Source organism: Patiria miniata, unplaced genomic scaffold (assembly GCF_015706575.1).
Source record: "Patiria miniata isolate m_02_andy unplaced genomic scaffold, ASM1570657v1 HiC_scaffold_11, whole genome shotgun sequence".
Lineage (NCBI taxonomy): Eukaryota > Metazoa > Echinodermata > Asteroidea > Valvatida > Asterinidae > Patiria > Patiria miniata.
Window position 1 is genome coordinate 1,332,253 of NW_024037049.1, and position 24,627 is coordinate 1,356,879.

Here is a 24,627-nt window from a genome sequence, read left to right on the forward strand (position 1 = left end):
GATTTGCATGTAAAACTGAACCAAATTTAATTGCTCCTGCTCCCTGGGGTGCATCCAGGAATGTTTTTTTGTTTTGTTTTGTTTTGTTTTGTGGGGGGGCGGGGGCGTCAGATTTGTTTATGACATGTAGAAATGTAGGAAATTATTATTACTATAATTGTTGTATAAATTCTTTGTTGTGTGTCGGGGGGGGGGTCCCCGACCTACCTGGGTAGTAAATGTCTGTCGTATATTGTGACTCAATTCATGGCAATACATTTTGTGTGTGTTAATTCTTTCAGTGAAAAAAGTTACATCTGGATTCCGTGTCAGATTGAAAGTGTTCCGTTCACAGAAGAAGAATGAGCCGCCACATAAAACTCAAATTCTTCTCTTTTCTGGATCATCAGTTCAGCTCTTGGCACACAAGTGTTCCTGTGTTGTAGGCAAAGGATTCTGCCAGCATGTGGTCGCACTGCTTTATCAAGTAGTGCACTACAAGATGTTAAAGTTGTCAACAGTGCCTCCGATCACTTCAAAAACATCTGCGCCTTAACACTGGCACATACCTCCATGCACCCATGGCATTAAGCGTTGTGCCATCTCACAGATTAGAGTACTGAAAGTAACAAGGACAGAGGAGAAACAGCAAAAGCATTCAAGAAGTGCACCCCCTAGAAGAAGACAGAAGTGGGTAGTGGAGGGAGTAAATTCAACATTGTACAATCCTGTGACTGTTCCACTTAAAAATTTGAACTTCATAGTTGCTATGAGCCCTACTTTGGATATTGAACTGCACAAACCACTGTTTCTTTAGCTGACTGGTAACCTGCAATCACCAGTTTATGTTGGCAGAAAATTTGGGACAGTTCCAAGGGGGTCAGTTCTATCCTACCAGGCAAAGCCACATCAAAGAAACAGTGATGGAACCATCATCAAGATTGACAGTGCTCCAGACTTACCACGTATAGAGTATCCTTGTCTTCCTCAGTACTTTCACGGTCCACTGAATCAAAGCGACACTGCATTTTTGGATGGCCTCAATGTCACTTTGGAGCAGAGCCATGAGTGTGAAGAACTTACCAGAAAGCAAAGAGAATGCCCGGAATGGCATCAGTTGAGAAAAAACTGGGTGACAGCCTCCATCTTCATCACTGGAAGAAGAGGTGATGGGGAAAAACTGGCAAAGCAGCTAGCAACAAAGAAGAAGGTCCAAACTGCAGCAATGGCACAAGGCATTGCCTCGGAAGTTGAAGCTGCAAGAGCATATGCAGACAAAACAAACAATAATATCTACCCAGTTGGCATAACCATTAATCCATCATGTGTTCATTTGAGTTATTCTGTAGAGTGTACGATGCAAACGAAAACACCTAAGTAGGGACTCTTCGAAATAAAATGCCGCATGAAGACCTCTTGAAGACGTTATAGAACGTTACACGGATGTCATAGACTTTCGGTGGACTTCACAGAGATGCATTGCAAGCCACTGGCGCCATGAATCCTGCGTCTTCATGGCATTTTGTTACATTTTTAAGAATTTCAACAACATAACATGAACGCCATGCATGGCATGTAAGTGTGACAGGGCCTTTATACAGAAGGGCTGTACAAGTTGAAGGAGATCCATGCCTACTATGTTCAAGTCATGGGACAGATGGGACTGATGGGGGCAAAGTGGTGTGACTTTTTTGTGTGGACCCAAAATGACTTTCACCTGGAAAGAATCCACTTCAGTGAATCATTGTTTATGGAATACAAGTGTAAGCTAGACCATTTCTATTTCACATCTTCCAGTATTATTAGCAAAGGGTGCAGAACCATAAATCAGATGCAGAGCAGTAAACAGAGATGAAACTTTTCTGATTTTAATCCGAAATTTGACTTTTGAATTTTTTAGCATATTTTCCGATTTTCTTACAATGTGTCCCACAAAATTTGATTTTGTAACGATTTTTCCACAAAATGTCATTTTATTTCAATCATAAATTCGAAAAAAGTCGATGAAAAGTTGATGGAAATGGCACGTTGAAATCATTGGGAATGTAGTTTTAATCTCTTTCACCAGTCGTTATTGGAGTGTTTCAACGGTAGAAACACAGGCCAACACTGATCGGAGCCTTTTCCGGCTGGACAAAAGGTTGAACATTGACATGTGACATGGAAAAATCACTGTGTCGCACAGTAATACAGTGTGATCCGTGCATGTACAGCTGCACACAATGATATGCAACGGAACCACCAGCATATGTACCGCACCGTCCGCGGCCGCTAGCACATGGCCGGTCAGGAACGCGTCACCTCCTGAACGATCCAGTGGATAAAATCCATTTATGTTGTGCAATTTTCGGAGGTTTCAGATTTACTTGTACAATATGCAATGCTTTAAAAATCATGATGATTATCTCGAGGATAGCGAAGAGAGCATTAGTGAAACATTTCACTGGCATTTGTTGGAAGAGAAAGACGATAATGCCTGATTTTTCCCCACATACATGTACGTGATTTTTCTCCACGCAAGTGGAGTAGTGGAGTTGAATCATGGACATGATTGTAGCACCATGAACAGTGCCCTTGTATTTCGAACTTTTTCCTCGACTTCCTCAAGTAAGAAGTGAACTTCTTTGTTGATGACTGACCATTTTTTTTTTTCATATTGTAAAATTTTGTTGGAATCGAAAATGAAGCAGGAGTCAGTGTCCAGAAATTGGGCATGAAGTGTATTGTACATGCATGTACATGTATGTAACTGCAGCGCACCCAGATTTTGGACACTTATTTTTGTCCGGCCTATTTTCTGATTTTTTTGGCCATATGCCAGTTTCATCTCTTAGTAAACTGCCTGCGTGGGCCAAGTCAATATTTGTATGCCCTCCAATTTGAAGCTATTAGAGCATTTTGTGGGCCTGGCCATGAACAATGGTAATTAAGGCCAAACTGTTCTGTTCTGCTTCTAATTACACAGCATTTGAAAAAAAGATAGATATGTAGGTACATTTTTAGGGGGAGGGAATTTTTGTGGGGTGTCTGCATGTAGTCATGGTTAAAACCTAGTAATTGATGAATATGTGGGGTTGGGCTTTTTTTTCTCTTTTTCCCCCCTAATAAAATTAGGTTCTGGGCTGTCAAAATAGGGTAGGTACGGTAGGTAGGGTAACCAGAAGCGGAACTATTTTGTTTTTAGGCTAACAGCATTGTGGGAAGAGAAAAGGCCTGTTTTTCCATCCCATAGTGCTATGTAGCTATTGTGCAAACTCAATCAAGTAATATGTACAATAAGGCCTATTGAGTAACCAATCACGAACAGGGATTTAATTTAGGTAATTAAATGGTTTCATTTAGGTAAATAAATCTTTTGACATTTCTTAATGCAATTGAATCTTGCCTCCCTGCAGTTGCCGTGTTTCCTAGCACTGTCTACAAATGACATAAATAAGGGAATAATTTGTGCTTGGCTGGTTTTAAACACTATGTAAAAGACCGGTTGGTGTCTGGATAATGATCTTAAATATTGGGTCTTAAATATAGTGTTAAATACTGGCCAAGCAAATATTCATCAATACCTTTCAGTCAAACAAATATACATTTTTCGGTCTACAAGTCAAAGCAATTTCGAATAATTTTGTTCAACAAGTGTACATGTACTCTAGCTATATTATGGAATATCCATCCCACAAAAAGTTGTAATAAACAAATAACATGCACCGGATTTCATAGGAGTCCAAATTTCATGTGACACTGGATAAGTGTTTAAGACAGCCAGCTGGTCTTTAATCGTTTGAAACCGGCTACGTGATGGGCTCTCAACCAATAGCAATGGGTAAACTGTCAATGTATTTATAATAACTTTATGGATTTGCGTTACTCGAACTCAAAATGTATGTTCATCTCACTGAAACAACCAATCTTCATTTCGGTTCCGTAGTCCTTAATATTTTATTTAAAATTTAACACATTGTATATTATTTATATTGATATTTAATTTAGTATTTGCAGTTTTATGTCAATTAATAAATACATTGCAAGAAAATGTTCATTGAAATATTTAAATTGTTTCCATGGCAATATTACATTTTTCAAAGTAAAGTATAGTTGCCATAAAACATTAAGCAGTATTACTACTTCCCACTCAGATTCAAAACGTTTGGGATGTAAGTAGATACATACATATAATTTCCTTTTACTTTACCAACAACTAAAAACTTACTTTGAAGTACCAGAAAATTCACAATATTAATATTACATATTGAAATATAACCTTGTTAACAATTCAGACCACAATATAAATTGAAAGAATCATATGACATTTCGAGGAATAAGCTGAGATATTTCTACATGTAGGTCTTGCAAATGACGTCATTTCCTACAGACCAGCCACGTGCATCGCCATTTTGAGCGTGAACTTCCATAATAGGCATCGGCTGCCTCGTATTTCGAACACATTTCGAGCAACATGCCCACATGTTTTGATTGCGTAAAATATGCACTTGATTGCGTAAAATACACAGGCTGCAGTTCTACAAAGATGACCCTCTTTAAGAGAAATCTATAGAAGGCTAGAAAAACTACAGGCATGCAACTTTTCCTCAGATCAGCTCATTTCCTTGTTTTTCACTTCACACTTATGCCATTGAAAATTGAAAAACACTGTACAATGTCCTGTAAAGATTGGAATTTCCTTGTTTGTTGTTAAGTCCAAGTTGCATGCCTGAGACTAATCCACTGTCAAATTACAGTTTTACGTCCATGCTTAGAACAGTGGACCTTGAACATTTGTAAGAATACAGCAGACAGTCCACAACTGGTTAACGGTACCAGCAAGGGCAATTTGGATAGAGCCATCAAACAAATGGAATTCCTTCACTCTTCGTATTGCTCACTCAACATGCACATGAACCCTGGCAATTGCTTGTGTCTGTTCTGTTTCCTCTTTAGAAAACTGTCCCCTTTCAGCAGTAAGAAATGGCGGAATGGCTAAGCTACATCCAATGGGAAGGAGGAGGTCTTCTATCAAAAATCCCTTGTCTGCCAATAATTTCATCTCCTACCTCAAGCAATTCCATAATACCTGACTGCTTGAAGATTTCTTTGTCAGAAATAATACCTGCATATAGAGCACTGATAAATGTTATAAGTCCCCCGGTGATATTCCAATGAGACATTTAAATGTGCCATGTCCTTTGTAATGCAAGTTCAATTCTGAATTTAAATTTAAATTCAGAATTGCACCATAATCAGTACAATCTACAATTACTCTTGTTTTGGAACAATTTTAAAAACATCTGGCATTTGTTGGTCAATCATCCCTCGTGTTCAGGCCAAAGCGGTATACTCCCAAGTACAACATACCAATAATTAGCCCAAGTAATCATCAATCTGCTAACCACTGCAGAAATTCTGAATTTGTCTGCTAAATCTTCATCAAAGGAACCTAGTTTGACCTTGTTTAGGAAGAGAAACAACTGGTCTATAAGTGGTAGATGGCTCTGAAAACCTGAACGCACTGTTAAAACTTTTGCCTCTCTGTAATCTAACAAACTGAGTCCATTGTTGATGCATATGGAAAGATGAATTTTAAAAATGCAATCAACAGTGTATAATTGGAAAAACCTGTGTAAAATTTTATCTTGGCTGGGTCTTTGGAATATCTTTCCAAAAAATGCTTCCCTGGGCACTGTTGTTCTTCAAGATGCTCTTCAAGCTCCTTGATTCGTTCTTGTGCAGCGTTGAGTTGATCTTCAACAGGAGGCCCTTCCTCTAAGTAATCATGATCTGGTATCTGAGTAGCAGAATGTGTGGTATCACGAGACTCCTCACTCTCACTGATTTGCGTAGGTGTCCGTATATTCCTGTGGTACAAAAAAAAAGGAAGGTGCCAATAATTATCAGGCCTGGAATGCTCAAGTTTAACCCACAGCATTATTTTTACTCTGTTTGGAAAGCATCACCACTCATGTTCCCAATTTCCTAGGGTTTTGAGCCAACACAGTCCCAAACTGACTCCGTCCGTGTCCCATTCAACTCAGTCACAAGTCAACTCGGTCCCCATTCAACTCGGTCCCAAGTCAGCTCGGTCCCAAGTCAACTTGGTCCTAAGTCAACTGGGTACCAGATCAACTGTGAAATTTAAGGGAAAAAATGGTCTAACCAAGGCACCAGTCCGAAAATCAAATTGTGCCACACAGTCTTCGGGTACAATAATAATACAAGAGACCTTAATATGACAAGATCTTTGTTTGCGTACATTTATATATTTTTAATTTGGGACCGAGTTGACATGGGACCCAGTTGGCCTGGGACCAAGTTGACTTGGAACTGAGTTGACTTGGACAGAGTTGGTTTTCCCCCATAGGTTTTTCTTCACTTTGGCATTTTCATATGTCTTATTGACTTGAGACTTGGCAGACACGTAGACCAGCAGCCAAAGATGTTCCTCGTCGATTTTCGTAACAGTGACGTCATCATGTGTCACGTGACGTCATATTAAATGTGCATTTTTCAAATCGCTATAACTTCGGAAGTACAAGTCAAATGGGGTTGAAACTTGGTATGCATATACACTAGGATGTGCTACAGGTGACATGGTCATGACGTCATCACATGTCATGTGACTTCACATTTGAAAGGCAATTTTCTAAGGCCTATACCGGTTATCTACAGAACTATTGGGCCGATTGGATTTTTACTGGGTATGTACCCATATCTGGATGAAAATTAAAGTGATGTCATCAAGACATCAAATGTCATGTGACGTTCATTAAAGGGGCATTTTTCTATTAAAAGCCTATATCTACAGAACTATATGTTCGATTCGATTGTAACATAATATGTACCGAACCTAAAATGTGATGTGTTTAGATGAAATTTGAAGTGACATCATCATGTGTTCATCACGTCATAGAGTCATTTCAAACATTCGAAATAGCTTGTGTTTGTCCAAAAACACATTTTTAGTTTATGTTTGTGCTTTTCCTCTAGCTTAGAGTTCCAAAATAATATGAACAGGTCTAGTAATCTGTTAATTATTTTCAGTACAGGGTGAGTCAGAAAAGTGGAACCCAAACCCCCAACAATATATTTCATACTTAAAAAAATATGTAGCACCAAAAATATTAATCACTGGAAAGCCAATTTCCTAGGCTACTTTTAGATGAAAAAAAAATAACTGAAATTGCTCAATCCGTTCAAAGAATATCACCATATCAACCTGTCTCGTCAAAAAAAAACAGCAATTCATTTTGTGTTTGACTGTTTGGAACAACAACGAAAATGACACAGAATACTTGTTTCATCAACTGTCAAAACCAGTAGTACATAATATCTTTACTAACAACCCTGGTTAGGCAAACAATATGATTGATAAAATCCACTTTTTTTAATAGACGGGCCTTCACTGGGCTTTGTTGAACATTTTTATTTTTTTAACTGAGGTTTTATCGCTGGTGATGCTTGAAGACAACTGTGATGATGATTCTTGAAATCGCATTTTTGGACGAGACAGGTTTTAGGGTCATTGTGTTTAAATGGTGATATTCTTTGAACGGATAGAGCAATTTCAGTATTTTTTCATCTAAAAGTAGCTTATGAAATTGGCTTTCCAGTCATTATGATTTTGGTGCTACGTATTTTTTTAAATATGAAATATGATTTGGGGGGTTTTGGGTTCCACTTTTTTTGACTCGCCCTGTATTTGTATTTTTTTTTAATGGAACTGATGAGTTTATGTGTTTTTAATCTGGAATATACATAAGGAAAGAGATGCAATTGTGGGGATGAGAATGGCTAATAAAATAAAATTATATTTGTGGAGCAGACCTTTGAACACCCCCTTAAAAAATTTTTTTTTTATTTATTGTGTATGATATACATGCATAATGATGAAATTGTTTTCTTTGTTTTTTGTTTTGTTTTTTGTTACATATAGATCAGACGACAGTCCAACAAACTGGTTGCTTGCTGGGTATGAAGGAGGGAATCCTAAATCACAAATATTGATGGTCAAGTCTGGAGTTGATGGTCTTGCTGGACTGACAGAGTTGTTGAAGACTGATTTGGTGTATTATGGATTGTTGCGAGTCAGTGATGAAATAGATGACATCCGTACAGTCAAATTTGTATACATTACTTGGTAAGTTGAATTTTCTTGTAGTCAACTGTAAATAATTTGGAAGCTCAATACAGTCTCACCATTATCAATAAAACAAGTACCAAGTGGTACAACCCGGGGCAGCCGGGTAACGTGTGAAGATGGCCATACGGCACCGTCCGTGCATCGGGCCGTGGTGCGATTATTTTGGGGTTCCCAAACAACATACGCATGGGGTGTACGCTGTGGCATTTTTGACTTTTCTTCTCTTAAAAACATGAGAGAAATATATAAAATTAGAAAAAAAAGAAATGAATTCGAAGGTAATGAAATTTGGACTTCATTTTCTTTCAAAAAAAATATCCTCCAAAGCCTCTGAATAGAAAATAAAAAAAAATGTGGGTACAAAACGTTGACTCAAACCCACACTGGGAGGATCCTTTGCGGTACAAAATCATGACCCTACTGACTGAGCTATCGCACTGCTCAACAAATTTTGGAAATTCATGCATACATATCATAAAGTATCTTAGAGGGTATTTGCTCAAAAACCGTATATATGGATGTAGTTTGGGAAAAGAACATTCGCGTCATATGAAAATCAGACACCTATGAAAAGCGGACTCCTTTTCCCTGTTATTGGTTAATCCCTCGCACATGACAGGTAAATTTCCTTTATATGATCCTAAAAATAGCATATTATCATACTTACGCATGCGCAATACTACCAACGAGTCCATCTAATATGATCAAATATGCAAAAATATGCAAATTTGATCAATGCGCAACAGTGCTTGCAAAACGGGTCTTTGAATGCAAAGCTGAAATACTTTAGTTGTATGAATACAATATATGGCAGAGTAAAGTGTCCACCAACCAACCCATCCACCCACCCAAGTGTATATTTGTAAGCAATCGGGGACCCCCGATTGTCCTTCTTTTGTTTGTACTATAACTTTGTAGGAAAACCTCCCACATGTTTTGTACATGAATCCAAATTGGGGACCTCTTGGGAATTGGGGACCCTTTTCTCCTCTATTGTTCAACGTCCCCTAATGAATGCAGAATCAAACTCACCCACCCCCAACCAACCAACATAAGTGGCTCAAGCCCACGGCAAAATCTATATTGTAGGATGCATTGTGCATTTTCCAACATTGTTTATAACGTGATGCCAGAGCTTTATAAAATGCATGTTTTGTGTATTGTGGCGTCTAAACAATGTTTTGGGGGTAACTTTACCAGTCCTAAATTCTGTATGACCATACTGAAGAGGACCACTTATGGGGGAATCGTATAAAGGGAACAGTACCCTACAAGTGAAATCTTTGGGAAAAGGGATAAAAGGACAACAATCCCACAAGTCCTTCTTGTGAAGATGCTCGCTCGTACCCCCCGCCATGCAAACAGGATGCTTGGATACTGTGATGAGCTTCTCAGAATCCTGTGAAGGAAGTGGCCTATGACCTATGTATAAAGAATCTGGCTGCAGCTGTTCAAGACCGCAGTTAGACAATGTGCGCAAATGCTATCCGAAAACTTCCCATAGAATTGCGCACATTCCATACCGGATGTGATTTCTGTTTCATTGCGGACGATGTGGACAAAATTTGAGCGTCGCATAATGCAATCCGACCGTTCGTGATTCGAAACGGAGCCTGAGCGAGTGATGGGAATTGTAAATTTACAACACAGATAAGTTTTACAGAATTTCCTACATTATTATGCTTTTCAATGAGGAAAAAAAAATCTCTAACTGGAATAAAAGGGTAATGGATCAGTCTTAACGGCTGTTTCAAACCTTGCAGAGTCATGACCTTGATGACGCGCAGGTCACTGGTCATGCAAAATCCAACCAATCAGAGCGTAAATTCATCAGAGTATCCCATCGTCCTGTTTGCAGTGAAGTGAAGATGCAGTGACCCTTGGCTGGGAAAACACGATTCTTAATAGGTTTACTGAGGTCAAAAGTAAAGCAGAGGTCATTAGAAGTCATTGTTCAAATACGAGACACATTCTCACTGAGCGGATTGCAGCTATGCGATGTCGCGCACCGATCCGACGAATTATAGCAACTGCGCGCGCATGTGCGTCATGTCAATGCCAGGGCGCGCTTCACCGAATAAAAAAACTAACTAATTACGGAAATTTTCAACGGTGCGTCTGCCTTTTTTCGTTGAATTCTTCAAAATGACAGCATGCCAGAAAGGATAATTTCACAGGGAGTTTAGTTCCCTTACTTATCTTTCAACCGAGTAAGTTTTTCCACAATAATTACGTCAGTTACTTTTGGATAGCTGCAAATGATGGACTATAGCTTTAACGGGCAAGGATCTCTTTGTTGGGAAATTTGAGGATCGCATGCAAGCTGGGGCAAAGCGGTCGAAGGCTACTGAGCATTCAAGCAGCGGCCAACCCCAACGACCAAAACACAGAATAAAAGCAAACCATTTGTTGTTATTCCTGCCTCAAACCACAGTCTCAGTCGTTCACCGGACAACAACGGCCCAACTCGGCCATGGGCGCCTGGCCCCTGTTATCTAGCCAGACTCGTGGCGGCGTCCTGCCGTCGGACCTGTAGGAGGCCGTCTGTGAGACTTTGTGGGATCCTGGGGCCATATTCATGAAACCTTACTAAGTTGGTTACTAAAAAGGCATGTAGTTGCTTACTAAGCCTAATTGGTAACTAATTGGTATTCATGAAACATTACTAGCGTTTAGTTGTATTCCAAGTTTCTTACTAAAGGTAGTGTTGATCCAGGGCAACTCTAAATGACTAGTTACCAACTATATCATTATTTTGTTGTGCCAGACTTGGCTCCTTAGGTGGTTTCCCCCTTCCAGTTGCCTTTTTGACTTTCCATACTTGACAGGCATTTTTTTGACTCAGAGTTTAATTTGGATAATCAAAATTTTAAATCATCCAAAGATCTTTCAACCTGTTTCTTGTAAGTGTTTGCATCCTTATGCTTAGCATGATTAATATTTTTTTTAATTCCTCATGCTTGCCACAAAGAGATTCTCTTCTTTAGAAGAATTTGCCTTCCTTGTTCTTTTTGTAGCCATGTCTGATAATTCACTCACATGCAGTACACTATACCACATATATATTTTGCTAATCCATGCAAGCGCTGGGCACGGATTAGCCTACAACACCCGGCACACTATTGTATCTGTTGTCATCACATTCCATACATGCCCACTCTACCCAAAAGAACCCAATTCTAGTTAGTCACGTATGCAACTAAATTCCCCTAGTATAGTAGACTACTAGGCATTTTAGTATCCTACTTAGTTGGCTGCTAAGTTAGTAAGGTTTCATGAATATGGCCCCTGGGCTTTAATATGTTCGACAGGTGGGTGCTTGATTCAAGCAGTCGTGGTTACGCACTACAGTTCTCGAACCCCCCCCCCCCCCCCATTTTTGACAAGATCGTGACCGACCGGTCCAAAACTTGGTAGATAGATTCTTATAGCCCCAGAGAAGATATTTAGAAGGGGTGACACCTGAAAAAAAACTGGGAAGGGTGCCTAATTTGCATAAATGGTAAAAACCTGCTGTGAAATATATACTTTTCTCCATATTTGGGTATATTTTTAATTTTTTTTAATTTTTTGATAAAAGATTTTTTGCTGATTCTACTAACACATCTTTACTTCAATAACAAATTTAAGTGACAAAGCATATAAATGACTAAATAATAATGAGGACAAAGTAAAGATCCATAATGGCTACTGTTATACCCTAAAGTTGCGCACATTTGCCTTGTCTCCAGATATCATCAAGTAGTCTTGCCAAACCTCAGTATTGATGAGCTTCAAATTCATCAAGTTATCATATTTCACTTGATTTCCCATTTATTTTTGTTAGGGTAACTGTGCCGGTAAGTAACTTTGTGCATTTGAAGCTGATCAATACCGACATTTGGCGAGACTGCTTGATGATATTGGAGGAAAAGGTAAATGCGCGCAACTTTAGGGTATAATGGTGGCCATCCTTGATCTTTATTATGTCGTGAAAATCATCCAGTCTCTGATATGCTTAAGAAAATGTTATTTAAGTGAGGATATGAGAAGATTCCCCAAAATAACTTAAAAAGAACTAGATTTATGTTTGTGGACGTAATGAGGCCTTCCGTTATATGTGCTTTAAAAAATCACAGTTTTGATGACGTCATGATGACGTCACACATTTTTCAATTTTTTTGCATATACCTATAACCTAACAAACCAAATAAAAAAGGATTTGCAATTTTTTAATGTTGCGTTCGTAAGATATGGCTTCAAGGTCCAAAAATTCAAATATTCATATAAAATGGCATGATGACGTCATCATGACGTCACCTCATTTTTTTTTACCTATTACACATCCCGGTCTACCCACATACCAAGATCAACAAAATCTTACTTACAGTTCTTTAGATATACATGTAGGACTTCAAAATATGCACGTTTGTGATGACGTCACGTGACCCCTGATTACATAATCATGACTTCACTCTTCGGGACACAACTTTGCCATAACAACAATGCATAATGCCTAATTTGAATGATGGTTGACAAAGTTCAGTGCCAAAAGTGACATGTTCTAAAATCGTATACAAAGTCTATGAGATTTTGCGTGGAACAAAAAGAGGAAGGAAAAACAAAAATCAGAACGAAAACAAAGGCTTTTTCGCATGAAAAAGAGAGAAAAACTGGATTTATGTTTGTGGACAAACACAGGGCTGTTTCAGTAATTTTTTTTTTGACATGTGACAAGTTCCATCAAGAAGGATGTTTGGTTCTGTTTATAATAAGTGGTGGCATATAATATGTAATTACAAGTTATAGGGCTTTGAATTATGACATCACATATCACATGATGACGTCACATCAATTTTGATGTATAACTATAATTTTATAGTAAAGAACAACTTAGCCAGAGCATACATCGTTGAAAGCAAGTTTACATCTTTCACCAATTTTGAATTACAAGGCACTTCCGGTTTCAACCGGAAGGAAGGGTCACGTGATTTTGCACATAATATAACAAATAAAAACCCTGGATTATTCTATCCATTCCTGCAAACGTCAAGTTCAGGTTGCTCACGGTTGATTTTATAGTGATTTTCAAAGATTAAATCTAATAATCTTTAGCGTGATGTCACGTGACCTATGATGACGTCATTGTTACGTCACCTCAATTTTCATCTATAACACATCTCGGTCTAGATACAGACCAACTTTCAACCAAGTCGGACCTGTAGTTCTGTAGATATAGGTCTTCAAAATCTGCACTTTTAATGTGATGTCACATGTCACGTGATGATGTCATCATGACGTCACTTCAATTTTCATCTATAACACATCCTGGCTTAGATACATACCAAGTATCAACCCAATCAGACCTTCAGTTCTATAGATATCGGCCTTCAAAATATGCACGGTTAATATAACGTCACATGTCATGTGATGACGTCATCGTGTCGTCACTTCATTTTTCATCTTTAACACTTCCCGGTGTTGGTACATACCAAGTATGTACATAAAAAAATTTTTGGAACAAATATAATACACGGTAGGTATTAATGATTTATACAAATTAGACACCCTTCCCAAAAGCCTTTCGCAGGCCCCGGCCATCTCTGACCGTCACAACAGATGCGTCACTTTCTGGCTTGGGGGGCTGCCCTCCGCCCGCGCCAGGCAGATGGGGCCCTGAACACCACTCGAATCACATAAATGTACTCGAGATGTTGGCAGTTTCCAACGCTCTCCAATATTTTCAGGTATCAGTAATGGACTGAACTGTCCTGATTCGATGTAACAATGCCACAGAAGTGGCCTACATGAACCGCAAGGGCAGCACGAGGTCTGCCCAGCTGTGTGTGTTCACATGGAAACTCCTCCATTGGTTTATGCTCCACGGTAAAATGCTTTCAGCAGTGCACCTCCAAGGCGAGGAGAACGACATTGCCGACACTTTCGCCAGCACTGCACCCACAGATTGCTCAGTCACTTTTTCTGCAGATTGACTGACCACATATTGATACTGTTTGCCTCTTGGGACAATCACCAATTATCGTTCTACCTGTGTGCACTAACCAAACTGGAGCTGGAAGACTGCAAGGTCCTCCTGATAGCTCCCTGTCTTTGCATGCATGTTGTATTTCCACTGAGGTGTGTTTTAGATGTCGTAAGAACGACTTTTATACTTGCATCAGGGCTCAAAGTTAGCGGGAGCAAGTAAAACTCCCCCAAAAAGATTAAGCTCCATGTCGAGAGCAACTGCTAGTGAGCAACTAGAGTGCCTGACTCCGTTCTACCATGGAAGAATTCTTGACTTATTTAATTTGTTAAACAAAGGCTATTGACACAGATTCACCAAAAAAAATTATGTTAATTAATATGGAAATATATTTAAGGTTGATTATTCTTAAGAATAATGGAGAATTTAAGTGGAGAACAAAAACACGTTCTCTTCATTAGTCACAATGGCTGTTTGCTCACTATCACCCCATGGTCACCCATGCGTAAAATAACTGCTTTGGCAGAAAGAGTGAAAGAAAGACCCATTGTTAAGGACCCATACTCCATAGAGTACATACTCTATGGAGTTTTGGATAGGATAGACCCAGTTTTGGCCTTGGCCTTGAGTGTTAAGTTTGCCTTAGCCTTAAGGCTTGAGTGTCAAAGTCAGAGTTGAAATATATGAAAAAGTACCATCCCGTATCTTACTAAATTACTTAACATGCCTACTTGATCTTTGACAGTGTTTGGAATTGGTTATCGAGACAAAGCATGTCATCTACATGTAACTTATCTCCTTGTGTGTTTGAAATTTGTAAATTTGCTAAAACCTTTTTCCTTTAAAGCTCGCATACTTGTAATTTCATCTGTTGGGTTTTTATTGGGGAGTATTGCTTGGCTGGAATGGTCCAGGGTTGGTCTTACTGCTGCATAGGCATTGTCACTCTTAACCTTTACTGTAATTTTAAATCTAACTCATGTAATTTATATTTTAAGGTTTTGTAACGACCTTTGTGGTAACTTTTACAATTAATAAAGTATACATTAAAGCCCGATTCAGCATTTTGACTGTCAGAGTTTGATAATAAAAACAATAAAAAGTACTTACATAATCGGAAATTATAAATTAATTAATTTACTTTAAAATGCGAAATGTGACTGTCATCAGCTGTTTCCCCTGATTGGGAATGAAGGGAATGCAACTGTAAAATAATATTTTGAACCTTTTGCACTATCGACATTTTTTTTTTCTCTCTTGTTCCCATCTTCTTTAACAATTGTTTTTTAAAGAATGTAATTTTTCAATTAACATATTTGTGTGTAGGGTTGGTAATGAGGTGAAACCAATGACAAAAGCCAAGGTGGCAACCCACAAGGGCATTTGTGGTGAGATGTTCAAACCAGCACACATTGAGGTGTATGCATCAGAATTGGCAGATTTATCAGAGACAGAGATAATTAACAAGGTGGGTAAATAGGCAGTTGTGTTGTAGGAATTTACATAAAATATCAAACTTTTTTAAAGGGAATAAACAACATTTGCAAACATCAAAAAAACAAAAGTACCAAATTATTTTGAAATACCTTGCTGGACTGATAGTGAATGGCAGTCAAAAGCATCCTGTAAAATCATGGCACCAGGTTTACTGACATTTTCAAGACAATTGTATTTTTGTATAAATTTTCAATGCTGGTCAGCTTGGACATTTTTTTTTTCTCCAAATACTGCCCCCGATTTTACCATATTTAATTACTCCTCATTTCCTCATTTTGTTTGCAATCATTACACACCTATGAACGGGTACAAATCAGCTAGACTGGTTCCCTGACCTTACAGTTCCCCAAAGTTTATAAATTGCTCCTTTACGTTTCATTTTAAGTGGGGTCAGGCAACCAGACTACAAGAACATGATTATTTTCCCAGATTTTTTTCCCCAGCATCTACAAACGCAAAACTTGAAAAAAAAGTCAGCGTAACAATTTGCTATAAACTACTACCCCCCCCCACCCATCCATCTATTTCTGAACATTTCAGCAAAAGCAAATGTTGTATATTCCCTTTAACATTACTGATTTGATAAGGGATGAATTGTTTAGTAAAAACAAATTTTAAAAGCTGACAATCTTTTTTACTTTTTACTACTGATACGATTAAGCTTCCAACAGGCATGCTATTTTCCTGATTTAATTAAGATTTCCAATTATTTCTTCATCACTACATAAATAAATTTGGGCATTAAACAATGCATGTAATTTTAAAAAAAGAATCCCCGTTTTACAAAGGGAGTTGCAAAACTTTCTTAGCAAAACTGGTGTAAAGACGGATCTTTGTGTATTCAGCCTGTGGGCTGCAACATTGATTTTATTGTAAATCAATATTAGGTTTGCTGCCTGGTTAAACCCAGCACCTGGTTCTGACCATTGTGCCCAAGTGGTGCCTGGTCAAACTCATGTACATGAAGTGTGCTGGTGGCACCCAGGGTCCTTTCAGATGTTTCTTCCGTCACTTCAATTTTTATCTATAACATATCCTGGTCTACGTACCGAGTTACAACCCAATCCGACACACAGTTCTTTAAATATAGGGTCTTAAAGTTTGCATATTTAAGATGACATCACGTAACCCATGATGACGTGATCATGACGTCACTCTTTTGTAATTAGGAACAGCTAAAAAATCTATCTAAACTGTAACAAAGACAGGCCTCTTCCCTTCATGTATTATGAAACTTATTTCATAAGTATTTGAATGAGAAACCTCAATAGAATTGATTTTTTGTAGCATCAACTATTCATAATCCTAGTCTAGACTGTAAAATTGAAAAGGGAAAGTGGAGGAGTTTAAGTTAAAGTTAAGTTATACAAAGAAGAAAGTTAGTGAAAACAGGAAAACAAAAAAATAATTGATGACTTGAACCTAAAATTGGGGGGGGGGAATACTTATTGTCACATGTAACAGACGGTGGTACCATTTTCCTAAATAATAAGTCATACCCGAGAAATCACAAAGTAAGCTCGGTTTCCTTTTTTTTTTTTTAAACACCCTGTAGAATACAGGATCACTCCATTCTACATCCGTGCATCCATGGCTGCGTGCATCCATGGCTGTGTGGATGCCAAAGGTCAGGTTAATCATGTTTGGAAAGTGAAAAAGCAGGTTATCACATTTCTCAAAAGGCAGAGGACTTTCAGCAGTATTACTGTTCACATTTCGCGGAGTCCAATCACGTGGCAATACCGTCATGGCTGCGCAACAAGTTCGTATCTCCTAAAATTGCGTGTGACGTTATGTACGTAAAATATACATTTCCCGCGTTTCGAAGTATAGCGGGAAATAATTGTCTTAAGAATTCGAGCAACGCATTGCAGGTGAATGGTTACGTAATAGAGCGTTGGAAGGTTTAAATAGAGAAGAAAAGAGTATTGAATTCAGTTCCAGCAAGCACTCCACACGAGGCACACAGACTTTTCGTTAACGCAATCATCATGGAGCAACAACAGCTACAGGCGCACGCCAGCGCTAAATTCATTGATGACCGAGTCAGACAGGCCGTGGACGGTTCGCAAGCTGCCCTTTTAGAAAAGCTTGATGGCCTTATAACGTCGAAGCTTTCTACTTTCGAAAGCAAAATAAACAGTTGTAAAAAAGAAATATCTGATAGCCAGCTCACAAAGATTCAAGGCATTATCTTGGCCAACGATGGTTACACATTCAAACGCAAGAGTTGTGAAGATCAGTTTAAGTTGAATGTTAAGGTAACGAGCAAGCTGAGAGAGGCAGAGTCACATCTAGAGGGCGGGGCTGACATCCAGCAAGCATCAAAAGACATATCCGAAGGTATTGAGCGAATTAATCACAGACAAAAACTAGTCAGAATGGCAGATGCATCAGAGCTAGGATGGAGAATTGTAAAGGAGTACGAAAGATGTACAGGGCTGAAGCCAGGGCCTCTAAGAAGCTCAAGACAGAACAGGCAAAGAAGAGCAGTAAAAACCACCAGATTTTCGTCATGGTCATCGGAACAGCGTACTTCGGCGGTTTCGTCAGCGACGGTACCTCGCTCAACCACAGTCGGCAAGGGCAATTAGCCAGGGCGTTGTTTTGGTTGTGGTCAAGCCGGTCATTGGAAGTACGAATGTGCAAGCAGATGAGATAAGTGATCTTGTAAAGTTTTCAGATTTTGAGGTAGAAGACATGGATAACAATATTGAACAGGATGTTACAACTGATAATGTAGTAATTAACGGATAATGCATCACCAACCGATAATGTCACACAAATTGACCGATACTGTATCACTAACTGATAATGTAACAGAAATTGACCGATAGTGTAGTAAAAATGTACTACACTATCAGTCGATTGTTGTTACATTATCGGTTAGTGATACCATTGGTGTGACATTATCGGTTGGTGATGCATTATCCGCTGGTTACTACATTATCAGTTGTAACACAGGATAAAGAGATAATGAGAAATGTTGATGCAAAGTTGCAATCTGCTAAGGGCTCCAACAATGAGGAGAATTTGGCTAAATATTCACCAGTTGGCCGATTACTGAAAGCCTTAGGTCAGTGGAACAAGTTAAACGTTAATCCATTTATCAGAAATGTATTGAAAGAAGGTTATAAAATCCCATTAAGAGTACTAACCAGAGGCTACGTATTCAGATAACAAATACAAGATACAAGTGTTCACTGATGCATCCGCTGTAGGGATATGGTCCCTTGTCGGGAGGGTAAGGCAATTTCCTTAGATGAGGTCCAGTTAGTTGAGGGCAGTGAGGTAGTAGGGTCATGGGACAAAGAAGAGTCCCAGAGTAGCTCCACTTGGAGAGAGATGGAGGCAGTACAGAATTCTCAAAAGTAATGAGATTTTGGTAATCCTTACTGTTAGGACACCTCTATTTTTTACAAGTTCTGTTCAAAACTGACTTTTGCAGATGACTGTCCAGTACCAAAGTGACTTTTGCAGGTTAATACAGTCTTTTTTCTTCATATAAACTCATGTTGGTTGTAGTTTTGAAAGCACTTTCGAAGAAAATGTGACTTTCCTACCTTTTTTCGCAGTCAGACGTGCATGTTGTAGTTCTCACACGTGTGAAAGCCCTACATAATTGAAAGCCCGATGCTGATTGGCTGCTAAAAAATAAAATTTAGTCTGGTTCCCAGACCAAAAGATTCGGATCATGTGGGCAATTGAAGTTAATTGGTTAGTACCCCCAGGTTAATTCAGAGAGTATTGTTGAAGGTGGAGGGTAACGGAAAGTAAAGATTTCAAGCCATTTATAGAGAATAGTATGATTACTACCACAACAACAGGTGATCCTTGGAGGTAAAGGTGGTAATGGCATATTTTCAGATGAACCATTAAAATTCAAGCTGATCGCTTTGAAGCTTGTTTTCTGAATTTCCAGTTTCATTGTAATTGCTGGAGGGAATGTGAATGCTGATTTTGAATTTTTCTAACAGAGATAGGATTGAGGCATAACGTCTCAGCAGCTTTGGAGACAGCGGGAGTGGTGGATGACAAAATAGTTAACCGGATGTGTCAACACTTGATGTCTTCCATGAGTGACGCTACGGTCAAGAAATACATCGGGAGTTTCAAGAAATGGCAGAGTTTATGTGCCACGAACAGATGCACCTCATTACCAGCCCAGCCAATTCTCATCGCAGTGTATCTAACGGAGCTCCTCGACTCGGGGGCTTCTCATCGCGTTATTGCATCAATAACATACATCATTAAATGGGCCCAAGCAAGCACTCCACAGACTTTAATTTTTGGGAAATTTTGATTTTAATAGTTTGGAAAATTGTGAGTACTTGTATAATTATTTTAGGGTGAAGCCCAATACCCTCGCCGAGGAGAATTCTGAATGTTTTGGGGTACAGGTTTTTCAGAGCATTTTACAATTTTATCTCGGGTTTTGGTTTTTTTGCCTGGACGTCGACTTCTCCTATGAAGCGTTTTGAGTTAAATAGTAAAAGCTATTACAGCATGACGATTGGGATTATTCAGTGAGAGTTTTGGCAATTATGTTAATATAATACAGAGCATCGTATTTTCTGTATAAAAGTCGTAGCCAGTCATAGGTTGAAATCCTACGGAGGAATGTTTTAAAAAAGAATTTTGGTAGTCAAACCGTACTGACTACGGTTGCACAATGGTGACGTAGCAGCTGCAATTCATACAGATTATCAAGTTGTATTAACTTTCCAAATGTACAGATGTGCATGTCCCTAATCATTCAATAAACGGTGACCTCGTGTCTCCTGTGCTTTGCTATCGCCAAATCAACGAAGGGTTTTGCTGTGTATTTTGTGAAAGTGAGAATCTAGTTTAAGACTGCCAGTTTTCAATGTCAAAAGGTCGTATCTTGCTTAAAATAACCCTCGTAACAGCCTCGTTAATTCAAGCTTTATGTGTGTTTTTTTACCTTTCAGGTGAAGGCAGCATCTGGGACCAGGTCTTATGTAAGGTCTTAGAAATTCAACACCATCACAATGCACTATCTGGTACATAATTATGTTGGGGGCCCAGGGAGATTTGGTCAGGCTTGTAGAGTCAATGATAAACAAAAAGTAGGTTACACCACTGCTGAACACACAACTTTGAAAGTTGTCGTGTCAGCAGATGGAAGTTGCTTAGCAGCTCGTATGGAAACTCCATTAGGTGATTTGATTGACCACTGAAATCAGCACAGTGGGCATTCACCTAGTTCCACCAGCTGATTCCCTGGTACAATAAGTCACATTTGTAATAATTACATTAATTATGTATTTTATGATCTGCCACATAATATTATTACATGTAATATGGAATCATCTCATGTCAGCGACAATCCTGATATCACATGGTACATAATCACTATATTTTTCTATATTATTTAATTAAAAGGGGAACAAAGTTGGAAAATCTTTCTAGCTCTATTATTTACTAAGGAAGTAACATTTTAATGAGATGGTTTTATGCAATTATATTAATGCAAGAGGGATATATTGGTTTAAAAAATCATGATAGAAAAAGTGTTTAAGTAGTGTTAGAGTAATATTAACAATCAGGCGCCTGACGAACAAATTTAAAAAAAGAGACAGAGTAGCAGCTAATGAAGATGTCAACTGCCACATCTCGGCACCCCACCAACAAAAGTCTATAAACAGCTGTCATCGGACAAAAGATAAACATCCACTGATGGGATATTTGATAATAGAGTTCTCTTATACATTGAGGCCCCCCCCCCCCGAAATGCAACCCTTTGCATTGCCTTTAAAAAAAAGGGGATTGGTGGATTTTTATGTTTTGGGTATCGGATTAAAGCTGAGATTTTTTTTTTCAGATACTGAAAACATCATGAAAATAGCACTTTTAGTTTGGGTTGCTGAGAAAATGCCATTTATTTATAAAAGTAGTCATTTTTTTCATCCTGTTCACAAGTACTTTTAGCCTGCTGTGCAAATCTCCTTTTGATGCTGAAAAGGTTTAAAATATAGGACTAAAAAGGATGAGAAAATAAAAGGTAATTTCCATCAAATTCATTTGTACTCGTCGTATTATGTGCTGTGTTGTGTGTAAGGAGAGGGACATACACAAAATGGGTACAGTGAAAAACCCTTACTGTGGTCATTTGTTTGTGTACATGATGAAAAATGACTACTTGACATAATTGGCAATTTCTCGGCAACCCAAAGTGTGTGTTTCATGATTTTTTTTTTTCAGCATTTAAAAAAAAACCTCTCCGCTTTAGTCTGATAAAAAAAATCCACCAATTTGAGGGGTTTTTTTTGGGGGGGGGTTCACCCTGTAGAATGAATAGGGGTGTTATAGAGTCCATCACAAGTCCTTTTACAAAATCTAGTCAAGTAATACCCATGATCAATAAACAAAGACATGGCAATTTAAATATTTTTTACTTGATTTGAGGCTGACTTGTTAGAATTGCATTTTATTGCATTAAATTAGAACATAAATAGATTTGTGTTTTGTCATTCTGTTTAAATTTACCTTGTGCGTTTCATAAACCTTTCATGGCCTTGTCCGTTTCATAATCACTTATATTGGCATTTTATATGCATGTCTAACTGCAACAATCACACTGTTTTACTGTTAATGAACCCTTTCTTTCCCAGAGACAGAAACGTTTGTCTAAAACATCTTTATCAGACATTAAAAGCATCGTGCCATGACACAACTTCCGACAAAATACGAAAGAACATCAGTTTATTTATTATTACCAACAAAAAATATGCACCTTAATCTCGCTGAAATTAAAACATCAAGCTCACTTCACAAAATAATTATCTTTAATCTTCTGGTCCTAACTGTACAATAGGATGATCCACACGGCTACATTAAATACACAATTTATCATACACTGCTTAAAATTGTATTCTTCCAATTAGATTTCACGAACAAGTTTGATGTCTCACTCACTAAACTGGACTCCCTAGTCCAGTTTAGCAAAAGAATATTACATGAAGAGTACACATCCTAAGACTGGTGGTTTAGCTCCGAAATTATGCAAAGCAATAACTGGTGAGCACTTCTTAAATTTATATTTTCATTTACACCGTTTTAATTAGTTCTTCTGTCCACGGATCACAAAAAGGTAAGTGTTCTTTCAGCAAAACAAAAACAAATTACATACTTACTTACTTGACTTTATTTCCATCCAAGATATAGAACAATTGCAACAATTATACAACAATTAGCCACTTTATTATTATTATACAAAACTCTGAATTATTTTCGTTTTGCTAAAAAGAACATGCACCTTTTTTGGGGTGATCCGTGGACATAACTTTAAAACGGTGGTTGCGTGCACTTAAATGCCTCCAATTGAACTGAAATGCTCTCCAAAAGCATCTGCACCCAAATGCGAGCAAAGTCTTCAAATGTCCTGAAATTCCCCAAAAACTTCAATATTCCCCCAGATGCACTCCAAATGTCTTTAAATGTCCACAAAGGCACCAAAAATGATCCAAAATGCTTTCCAATGTACCCAAATGCACCCAATTGCACTCAAATGACCCAAAATGTCTTTAAATTTCCATAAATGCACCTAAATCCACTCAAATGTGAGGAAATGCACACAAATCCACTCGAACGTCCCTAAATGCTCTCAAATGCTCTCCAATGCACCTAGATGTCCTTAATTTTTTCCCAAATGAACTCAAATTGCTCTGCAACAAATGCACCAAAATGCTCCTTTAATTAATGTCCTTAAATATCCCATATTTTTTTGAAGGCACCAAAATGCTCTGAAAAACATCCAAATGCTCCTTAAATGCTCTCAAGTACATCCAAATGTCCTCAATTGTCCAAAAAAGCTTTCAAATGCACACAAATGAACTCACAAATGCACTCAAATATCCACAAAAGTATTAAAATATCCCAAACACAAGCCATATGCACCACAATGTCCCAAATGAACTTAAATGTCCACAAAACGAACTGAAATGCACATAAATGCGAGCAAATGTCCTGATATTCCCCAAATGCATTAAAATTCCCCCAAAGTCCAAAAAAGTCTTTAAATGTCCACAACTGCACCCAAAATGACCCCAAATGCATGCAAATTCGGTCCAATGCACCCAATTGCACTAAATTCGCGCAAATGTGTCAAAATTATTGCTCCCATGTGTCAATAAATGTCCACAAAACGAACTGAAATGTAACTAAATGCCCGAAATAGCCCAAATGCTCTAAAATTTCCCCATATGCACTCAAAGTACCCAAAATGTCCACAAATGCACGCAAATGCTTCCAAATGTCCTGAAATGCCCTTAAAAGTCCACAAATACACCAGAATGAACTCAAATGCTCTGCAATGCGCCCAAATGAATTGAAATGACCCTAAATGCTTCGAAATACACCCAAATGCTCCCAAAATGTCCTTAAAATTCCCCATTTGTTCTTAAAGCCACCCAAATGTCCCAAAATGCTCTTAAATACATCCAAATGTCCTGAAATATCACAAATACACCAGAATGAACTCAAATATCCAAATGCACTCAAATGTCTGCCAAATGCACTCGAAGGCTCTCAAATGCACCCAAATGCTCTCCAATGCACTCAAATGCTCTCAAGTACATTTAAATATCCTCAAGTCCCAAATGCTTTCAAATGCTCTCCAAAGCATCCCAATGAACTCAAATGCTCTCCAATGCGCCCAAATGAATTGAAATGTCCCTAAATGCCCACAAATGCACTCAAATGTCTGCCAAATGCACTCGAAGGCTCTCAAATGCACCCAAATGCTCTCCAATGCACTCAAATGTCCCCAAACGCTCTCAAATACATTTAAATGTCCTCAAGTCCCAAATGCTTTCAAATGCTCTCCAAAGCATCCCAAATAAATTGAAATGTCCCTAAATGCCCACAAATGCATCGAAATGCTCTCAAATACATCCAAATGTCCTGAAATGCCCTTAAAAGTCCACAAATACACCAGAATGACCTCAAATGCCCCAATGCACCCAAATCCACTCAAATGTCTGCCAAATGCTCTCAAATGCACCCAAATGCACTCAAATATCCTCAAATACAT

The 24,627-nt window shown here is 38.3% G+C and overlaps 1 protein-coding gene across 2 annotated transcripts in view; it reads left to right on the forward strand.

The window, feature by feature from the left end:
* Positions 1 to 21,322, forward strand: part of LOC119741508 — a 96,006-nt gene extending 74,684 nt beyond the window's left edge. Inside the window, exons 6-8 of one of the 2 annotated variants that reach the window (XM_038217292.1) lie at positions 7,904 to 8,107; positions 15,402 to 15,543; positions 20,525 to 21,322. In XM_038217292.1, coding sequence (XP_038073220.1) covers positions 7,904 to 8,107; positions 15,402 to 15,543; positions 20,525 to 20,566 — 388 coding nt within the window. In that variant the 3' untranslated portion in view covers positions 20,567 to 21,322. The remainder of the gene's footprint in view (positions 1 to 7,903; positions 8,108 to 15,401; positions 15,544 to 20,524) is intronic. The other variant, XM_038217300.1, reaches the window with a different exon arrangement.
* Positions 21,323 to 24,627: the final 3,305 nt, after the last annotated feature.